General features: G+C 41.8%; 1 protein-coding gene across 19 annotated transcripts in view; it reads right to left on the bottom strand.

Moving 5' to 3' along the window:
• Positions 1-312: 312 nt before the first annotated feature.
• LOC137353703 (regulating synaptic membrane exocytosis protein 3-like) overlaps positions 313-10,002 on the bottom strand; it is a 1,492,914-nt gene continuing 1,483,224 nt past the window's right edge. For all 19 annotated transcript variants that reach the window (XM_068020069.1, XM_068020075.1, XM_068020096.1 and 16 more), the window contains 2 exons: positions 4,685-4,824; positions 313-1,936 (listed from right to left, as the gene is read on the bottom strand). In XM_068020069.1, coding sequence (XP_067876170.1) covers positions 1,718-1,936; positions 4,685-4,824 — 359 coding nt within the window. In that variant the 3' untranslated portion in view covers positions 313-1,717. The remainder of the gene's footprint in view (positions 1,937-4,684; positions 4,825-10,002) is intronic.

Genomic DNA, 10,002 nt, shown 5'->3' with positions numbered 1-10,002 from the left:
AAAAATCTTTCAATAGACATTCACCACCAGACCTGAGCCTAGTTCAAATCAGCAAAAAGACATTAACGTAAATTAATGGCTTTGATTTCTTAGTTATTTCTCTATAATAATTAACAAGCAAACTGTACAAGTACATGCAACATACAAGCTGGCCTATGTGGAACTAACACACATATTAATTAACTCCTGTGTTGTTTCCCCCCCCCCCCCTACAAAACATGCATGCAGCAATTGAACAGTTCCAGAGTCATGCTGCTCCACATCAGTGATCCGAAAATCAAAAAGGCCCATGAGAGCAGGAGGAGGACGAGGAGGAAGGTAGAATCACCACCTGCATTGACATAAATACACAAGAGATTTCAAGGCCAATGGGACTTAAGGAAAAATGATTTTTTTTTAAAAAAAGCAAATCGAAAGTTTGCTTTTCTTTCAAAAAATAATACATCTCACTGTAAAAAAATCAAGCACTGTGCTTGCAGTAATTCCGAAATAATGTAAACTGAAGTCAGATTAAAAAACACTAAACGTGTGCAGGAAACTTCAACTGTAATTTCCAGCAATTATCAAACAACTTGCATCATGCTCTATCTGGGGCAAATCAGAGTGCCATATGACACACGATCAGGAAAAATCCCAGGTACAGCTCAAACGGCTTATGCTAAATCCATTATTGATCAACACTTTGGGAAGTCAAATGTACAATTTTATACAGAAGTTATCTCAACTGTTTGTAATTATAGGAAGAGAATTGCATTACAAGGAACATCTTAGTGCCACAATCTCTGCAGAATATCAAGACTGAAGCTGCTTTTAACAGTCTCCAGCACTGATTGCAGTTTCAAAACTTCTTTTTTCATGCAAAACATCAGTAAACATAAAAAATCTTAATTCATAATGCAAACGTGTGCCTGTTTTACAAAGAGAAAAACAATGGCAATTGTGTGGCAAATGGCAAACAACACTTGAGAGTCTTTGTTTAGAAGTATAACGGGTGCTGCTCAAATCTGAAGCTCAAATTTTGTGAGTTTGTTTTTCTGTAGTTAACTCACAATGGTTGTGATGCTGTTTACTGAGAGCGAGGTGATATCCAGACACTGGCATTTTCTGCACTAAAGTCTGAAGCTGTAGAACACCTTTTGTGACGCTCACAGAGATACACAGCACCCTTTAATAAAGGGACAACAGGAAAGGTCTCTGTCAGCATTGTCGGGGGGTGAGAGGGGGGCAGTTGCAGAATTTCAGCTAGGTTTCAGTACAACAGACAGCAGTGGAAGAAGTGTATGCCGAAAAACAAATGTAACACCAGTAGGTAACACTGTTTATCGTTTCTACAGAAACGATGAACAATTTCTTTTTTTTCTGAGTCTGATACCTTTCCAGTTCGCTGTTATATACTTGAAAATATTGAACTTTTTTTTAGTTCAGAGCACATTGGTCTCATTCATTTAGCCTCTTACACATAATCAGTGACTGTCGCTGATACGAGTTTCCATTCAGCATTTAATGTAGTGCGTGTTTGCCAATTCATGCCAGCATACATACATAAATACATACACACATATCTATGTACTTTTTAGGATTTATGAAGCCCTATTATTTTTAGAAACAGTACTATTGGCAAAACAAGAGTGATTGTCTGGCTCCAGCAGTGATTTGATCATATTTATGGTCAGCTTCGGATTTTTGTCCTGTTTTTTTGGAATCTCCCAACAGTTCACTATGACCTAACACAGGCAGGTCCAGTCGAACTCTCAAGAGATGATTGGGAAGCTCTGCGAGTAAGGGGTGTCAAGGTGGGGTCCACCAATGAAGACGTTGGAAACAGTTTGTACCAGCCAATCACCATGCTAGATAGGTCAAGTTCTTCCAATAGGATCTGTGCCACTCCCATAAAACATTTGTGGTCCATTCGGCCATAATCTCCCCAGACTATCACCTGTAAAATAGCAAAGAACAATAGTGAGGAGATTCTAATGTATGCTGTGCAGTGAATTTCACTTGAATAATTGTGATGCGGTAACTTTGCAGTGATCATATAGTCACAGAATTCTTTCGGAAGCCTACATTTAGGTTGGTGTGCATAAAGCTTTAACACCATCATAAATAAGCTTCAAATACATCCAATGGCTAGAGTAGCAAGGATGCCATTTAAATAATTTAATTTACTGCTGGTTATATTCAAGCAATTACCACCCAGAAAATGAAGGGACAACTGGAATAAAAATAAAAAAGTGTGGTCCAGAAGCATTTTTTAAAGAAGTGCTAAATATTTGTCTTTCTCTTAATAACCTGCTCAAATTACTGAAAATGTCCAACTGAAAACAAGATTGCAACTAAATATTGGCCATTAAAAAAAAACTGTTGGAACTAATTGTTTTGAATTTCCCTTAACATGCCTTAAAGAAACTCAGAGGTGGTGGGGTTGGATGTGGTGAGGTAAGGGGGTGGGGCGTGGAATGAGGAGGAAGGAAGATGTAAAGTTGCTTTTTTTAAAGAAAGATGGAAGAGTATCTGTCTTTCTGCAAAATTAATGGCATACTGAGAAGTGTGCACAGCTAGGAAGGATGCAGAATCTGTAAATGCAATTTTCCTGGCAGGAGCTAATTATGGAGAATTTTATCTCATCCTATTCCCATGCAGTGAAACAGAAAACAAGAATGACAAATAAATAAAGAAGTCAGAGAGAGAGAGAGAGAGAGTGAAATGAAAAACGCAGAAAACATTCCGAATAAGTATGATTATTGATTACACCCTGTGAAGTGCCTTGGAACTTTTTATATGTCAAAGGTGCTATATAATTGCAAGTTGCAAAATCAATGTAGACCACATCAACTGCACTACCCTCATCTATCTTCCTTGTTACTTCTTCAAAAAATTCAATCAAGTTGGTCAAACAAGATCTTCCCTTAACAAATCCATGCTGACTATCCTTGATTAACATGCGCCTTTCTAAGTGACAGTTTCTCAGAATAGATTCCAATAATTTGCCCACTGCTGAGGTTAAACTGACTGGCCTGTAATTATTCAGTTTATCCTTCGCTCCCTTTTTAAACAGAGGTACAACATTAGCAATTCTCCAATACTCCAGCACAACACCTATATCTAGTGAGGACAGGAAAATGATGGTCATACCCTCTGCTATTTCCTCTCTTGCTTCTTTTAACAGCCTAGGATACATTTCATCCGGCCCAAATTTCAAGGATGCTAATCCCATTAATACTTCCTTTCTCCTTATGTTTATCACATCCAATACTTCACCCTCTTCCTCCTTAACTACGATATTTGCATTGTTCCCCCTCTTTTGTGAAGACAGACACAAAGTATTCTTTAAGAATCATACCAATATCTTCTGCCCCTACACATAGGTTACCTTTTTGGTCTTTTATGGGCCCTTCTCTCTCCTTAGTTATCCTCTTACTCTTAATGTATTGATAAAACATCTTTGGGTTCACCTTGATTGTGCTTACCAATATTCTCTCATGCTCTCTCTTTGCTTTCCTAATTTCCTTTTTGATTTCACCCCTCCATTTTCTAAATTCCTCCCCACTTTCTGTAGTATTGAGTTCTCAGTGTGGGACATAAGCTTTCCTTTTCTGCCTTATCTTACCCTGCAGGCTCTTTGACATCCATGGGGCTCTAGATTTGGTCATCTCACCCTTGTTATTTGTGGTAACATGTTTACCCTGAACCACTTGAATCTCCCCTTTGAATGCCTCCCACTGTTCTGATACCAAAGAAAATAACTGGTTGCTCATCTCATTCTTTTTAGTGGAACCTGGTTGTGTACAAGTTAGCTGCCATGTTTGCTTACAGAGCACCTGTGAATACACTTCCTTAGTAATTCTTTCTGTGTAAAGTCCTTTGACTTGCCCTTACGGCATGAATGAATCGATATAAATGAAATGTCGCTCTTTCTTGAAGACATTGCAGTGATGAATTCCACACAAAATAAAAATGAACAAAGTGCACCATGATTCTAGCATCACACCAGTCATCAGTTCTATTTTGTGGTGGAGTTTATACTTGTTTCTACATCCAGTTTGTTTATTACAGTCAGGCACGCTGATGGAACAGTTGCTGCTGAAACATTGATGCATCCGTCTCACCTTCAGCTTATGTGTAGTTCACCAGTGTTGAGAAACTCTTACAACAATGTCATGTATGGACAGACTGAAGAACTGAATGTATTCAATAGAACAAAATCCTACTCTCCCTAAATTTATAAAACATTCTCCAGATTTGTAAGGACCCACGTTGCTTCTTAGAGGCAAGTTTTCCAAAAGATCCACCTGGTCATTTAGAAATGATCAGTGATCTATCAGATACACCAGATTTCCCAATCAGTCGAGTTCAGAGTGTTGGAAATCACAGCTGAATCTCCATCTTTACGGTCTTGAATCCAAACCAGAGTTAATATAACTTGGATGCTCCAATAGTAAACTAAATAACTGTGGAGAAGTCCAGCCTGGGATTCAGAGGATTGGAGGTAGCAAAGTCTGATCTAAAAAAGTCATTTACTGGAATAGGTGCAGTCATGGGCTTTGGGACAGCATTTCAAATAAACATAACATTTAGGATAGACTGTTCACTGACCAGGCATAATAGAGATAAAGGACTGGGCACCACCCAAGCATGTCCTCTGAAATAGTTTTGACCGATCATCGTGGGACTGGACAATACTAACCTGTAAGACTTTACCCTGCGGACTTTCTTCAAATAGTAATGACTGTTGATAGAGTGGATCAAGTGTTTTCCGTGCAATTTTTGTCTTCTTTTTGGCTATGCACACACCATTCTCCAGCAGGTACACTTTGACATAAGGAGCTGTAAAAGGATGAAATAAAAAAATAAATAAATGGCCCATTGTAAAACAAAGTTTCTCCCTCTTGGGCTGTTCACTTTGCACCATATCATAGGTGACCTCTTAGTAAGGGAGTCATTTTCACCTTCAGTGCCTGTGTGTTAATCTGGTGGAGCAGATTGCTCACTTGTTATAGAACCTGGCTGATTTTTGTCCCATTTATTTGAAACACGACAAGGGAGAATCACTCTGCCACTGGACAGTGAAGCTGAAAATAACCCGAGAATCTGTTAGTGAAGCACTGTAAGCAGCAATGAGGAAAACTGTTCTCATTCCTTTCTAGCTTGAGTGCAGAGTGAGCAAGACTCTCATCTCCACTTATCACCTGACACCTTTGAGGGAAAGATTATAAACTTCTGATTGCAGGTCTGACCCTGCATCTAAAACTCATCAACATATAACGGATTCCAATCTTCAATTTTCAATTTTGCAGTCTTAAAGTTTTATCATTTGAAACAAGCATTTCTCACAAAATTATCAGAACCCTTAATGCAGTGCAATTGAAATTCATTCTTTTGACCATTACTCCAATGCTTGTAAACACAGAGAACCTGACATTTAATGATGCTTCCACTGGCCTTTTCTCTAATTTATTCATGCACGGTATGTGGGCATCGCTGGCAAGGTGGTATTTATTGCCCACCATCTTGAACCGTTGCAGTCAGTGTGGTGATGTTAGGTAGGGAGCTTCAAGATTTTGACTCAGCTCCTTGTTGCCACACTTGGTCAAATGTTGCCTTGATGTCAAGAGCAGTCACTTTCACCTCTGGAATTCAGCTCTTTTGTCCTTGCTTGGACAAGACTGTAATAAAATCTGGAACCTGATTGCCCCTGGGAGAACCCAAACTGAGCACCAATAAGCAGGTTATTGCTGAGTAAGCGCTGCTCGATAGCATTGTCAATGACACGTTCCATCACTTTGCTGATGGTTGCGAGTAGACTGATGGGCAGTAATTGGCCAGACTGGATTTGGCCTGCTTCTGGGGACAGAAAATACCTGGGCAATTTTCCACATTAAAGCATAACATCATGCGGTCTAAGAAAGATTGAAATTCCTAAACTTGAATCTTGTTAGAAGGCACCAGAGAATACACTGAGACAGTCATATGACCATCTATCCATCTCTGTGAAAGCTGGGAGATTCCCTTGGACAAGGCAGAGACACAAACTGTGCAGAAGCCACAAGGGCTGTCTCTCTCTCTCTAGAAGACCTGGGGCGGGATGAGCAAAGCCCAGCTGTCAGCTGCTAGATCCAAGACAAAGACCACAGGGAGGAAGCCCTCTGCTCAACTGTCTTCAAGAACAACAATCAACCCAGAACTTCAGGGCCATGAATTCAACTGGCAGACCACTAAACTTACCAGACACCATAAACTGTGTAGTATTTCTATTTGTTCTGGACTCTAATCTAACCAAAATCTATTCCTCATCACTCTGTAATCTATTTGTGTGTGTGTGTGTGATTCTAATGTGTGTGTGCATAAAACTGTAGCATAAATTTTATTTTATTTAGATCGGGTTTAGATTTTTTAAGTATAATAAACTCACCTCTTTCTTGTTTAAACACAAGAAAACCTGTCCGATTGGTTATTTCACAATCACAACAAAGGTAAAAGATAAAACACTCACTGAATTGGCAAGTGCATCCATTGCTTAAAAAGGAATAAACCCTGTTGCAGTCAAATAAGAGGAAGGACAAGAAGGAAGCCTGGCAACCCCTCCTCACCTGATCATAACATAAACAATAGATGAAGGGGCATTGTAATCTTGTGAGGCCTGCTGATATTTTGGTAGGATAAAGCATATTGAAACATCAGCGATGGTTTGTTAGACTGTGATAACTCCATGATCAAACAGCTCCAATCGTGTATAAGCTGGTGGAAGGGCTGCTGGCAATTGTATTCTATTAAGATTTAATTGCTTCCCCTGATTGATTGTTACATCACCACCCTGATCACTTTTTATTGGGAGGTTTTTAGAATGTTTCACCTAGTTTCCTTGACCATCCAGATGTGGCCATTGGTCTAATGTTTTAACACAATAGCAAAGCTGTGTTTGGAAGTTTTGTAAGAAGTAAGCACCAAGTCTGAACATTTTTTGCATTTGTTCAGGGCATGTGAATGTTGCTGGCTGTGTCAGCATTTATTTCCCATTCTTAATTTACCTTGAGAAGGTGGTGGTGAGCTGCCTTCTTGAACCGCTGCAGTCCATGTGGTGTAGGTACACAAGAGTGCTATTTAGAAGGGAGTTCCAGGATTTTAACCCAACGACAGTGAAGGAATGGCGATATAGTTCCAAGTCAGGATGGTCTGACTTGGAGGGGAGCTTGCAGGTGGTGGTGTTCCCAAGTATTTGCTGCCCTTGTCCTTCTAGGTGATAGAGGTCGTGGGTTTGGAAGGTGCTGCTGAAGGAGCCTTGGTGAGTTGCTGCAGTGCATCTTGTAGATGGTACACACTGCTGCCACTGTGCATCGGTGGTGGAGGGAGTGAATGTTTGTAGATGGGGTGCCAATCAAGTGGGCTGCTTTGTCCTGGATGGTGTTGAGCTTCTTGAGTGTTGTTGGAGCTGCATTCTCCAGGCAAGTGGTAAATATTCCATCATACTCCTGACTTGTGCCTTGTAGATGGTGGACAGGCTTTGGGGAGTCAAGAGGTGAGTTACCCACTGCAGAATTCCTAGCCTCTAACCTGCTCTTGTAGCCACAGCATTTATGTGGCTGGTCCTGTTCAGCTTCTGGCCAATGGTGACCCCCAGGATGTTGATAGTGGGGGATTCAGCGATGGCAATGCCATTGAATGTCAAGGGGAGATGGTTAGATTCTCTCTTGTTGGAGATGGTCATTGCCTGGCACTTGTGTGACGCGAATGTTACTTGCCACTTATCAGCCCAAGCCTGGATATTGTTCAGGTCTTGTTGCATTTCTACATGGACTGCTTCAGTATCTGAGGAGTTGTGAATGGTGCTGAACATCATACAGTCATGAGCGAACATCCCCACTTCTGACTTTGTGATGGAGGAAAGGTCATTGATGAAGCAGCTGAAGATGGTTGGGCCTAGGACACTACCCTGAGGAACTCCTGCAGTGATGTCCTGGAGCTCAGATGATTAACCTCCAACAACCACAACCATCTTCCTTTGTGCGAGGTATGACTCCAACCAACGGAGAGTTTTCCCCTGATTCCCATTGGCTCCAGTTTTGCTTGGGCTCCTTGATGCCATACTCAGTCAAATGCTGCCATGTTGACAAGGGCAGTCACTCTCATCTCACCTCTTGAGTTCAGCTCTTTTGTCCATGTTTGGACCAAGGCTGTAATGAGATCAGGAGCTGACTGGCCCTGGTGGAACCCAAACTGATCGTCAATGGGTAGGTTATTTCTGAGCAAGTGCCATTTGATAGCACTGTCGACGACCCCTTCCATCATTTTACTGATGATCGGGAGTAGACTGATGGGGCGGTAATTAGCCGGGTTGGATTTTTGTGCACAGGAAATCCCTGGGTAATATTGCACATTGCTGGATAGATGCCAGTGTTGTAGCTGTAGTGGAACAGCTTGGCTAGATGCGAGGGTAGTTCTGGAACACAGGTCCTCAGTACTATTGCTGGAATATTGTCAGGACCCATAGTCATTGCAGTATCCAATGTCTTCAGTCGTTTCTTGATATCACGTGGAGTGAATTGAATTGGTTGAAGTTTGTCATCTGTGATGCTGGGGACTTCAGGAGGAGGCTGAGATGGATCATCAACTCGGCACTTCTGGCTGAAGATTGTTGCAAATGCTTCAGCCTTATCTTTCGCACTGATGTGCTGGGCTCCCCCATCATTGAGGATGGGGATATCTGTGGAGCCACCTCCTCCAGTTAGTAGTTTAATTGTCCACCACCATTCACGACTGGATGTGGCAGGACTGCAGAGCTTAGATCTGATCTGTTGGTTACGGGATCGCTTAGCTCTGTCTATTGCATGTTGCTTCCGCTGTGTGGCATGCAAGTAGTCCTGTGTTGCAGCTTCACCAGGCTGACACCTCATTTTGAGATATGCCTGCTCTTGCTCCTGGCATTTCCTCCTGCACTCTTCATTGAACCAGTGTTGGTCCCCTGCCTAGATGGTAATGGTGGAGTGGGGGATATGCCAGGCCATGAGGTCACAGATTGTGGCTGAATGCAATTCTGCTGCTGCTGATGGCCCACAGTGCCTCATGGATGCCCAGTTTTGAGTTGCTAGATCTGTTCGAAATCTAGTGCCACACAGCATGATGATGGGTATTCTGAATGTGAAGATGGGACTTCGTTTCCACAAGGACTGCCAATACTGTCATGGACAGATGCATCTGCGACAGGTAGACTGATGAGGACAAGGTCAAGTAGGTTTTTCCCTCTTGTTGGTTCCTTCACCACCTGCCGCAGACCCAGTCTAGCAGCTATGTCCTTTAGGACACGGCCAGCTCGGCAGTCCTGGTGCTACCGAGCCACTCTTGGTCATAGACATGTTGCCAACCCCTATGTGAGCATCGCTGGCAATGCCAGCATTTATTGCCCATCCCTAATTGCCCTCAAGAAGGTGGTGGTGAGCTGCCTTTTTGAACCACTGCAGTCCATGTGGTGCAGGTACTCCCACAGTGCTGTTAGCAAGGGAGTTCCAGGATTTTGACCCAGTGACAGTGAAGGAACAGCAATATAGTTCCAAATCAGGATGGTGTGTGGCTTGGAGGGGACCTTGCAGGTGGTGATGTTCCCAGCATCTGCTGCCCTTGTCCTTCCAGGTGGAAGAGATCCTGGGTTTGGAAGGTGCTGTCGAAGGAGGCTTGGCTAGTCTTATAAAATGATCTTATAGAAGGGCATATGAAACAGTAAATGATATGGAAAAGTTAAATCATTAGTATTTTAAAATAAAGGGCAGGGAAATAAAAGGCAAATTTAGGGCTAATATGAACAAGTTATTCTTTTCAGAAACAGTGATAAACACATGGAATCGGCTTATGGATATAATAAGTAGAAGTGAAAACCCAAGAATCATTTAAGAAACAATAGGATGTTACAATTTAAGGTTTTTCAGAATAGATGAACTCTGGTGAGCTGAAAAGCTTACCTTAGCTGTACAGATTTTGTGTGAGTGGTAAAACATAAGGAGATATTTTTGGTGA

This window comes from Heterodontus francisci, chromosome 3 (assembly GCF_036365525.1).
Source record: "Heterodontus francisci isolate sHetFra1 chromosome 3, sHetFra1.hap1, whole genome shotgun sequence".
Classification (NCBI taxonomy): domain Eukaryota; kingdom Metazoa; phylum Chordata; class Chondrichthyes; order Heterodontiformes; family Heterodontidae; genus Heterodontus; species Heterodontus francisci.
This window is presented reverse-complemented; position numbering and strand designations above follow the sequence as displayed.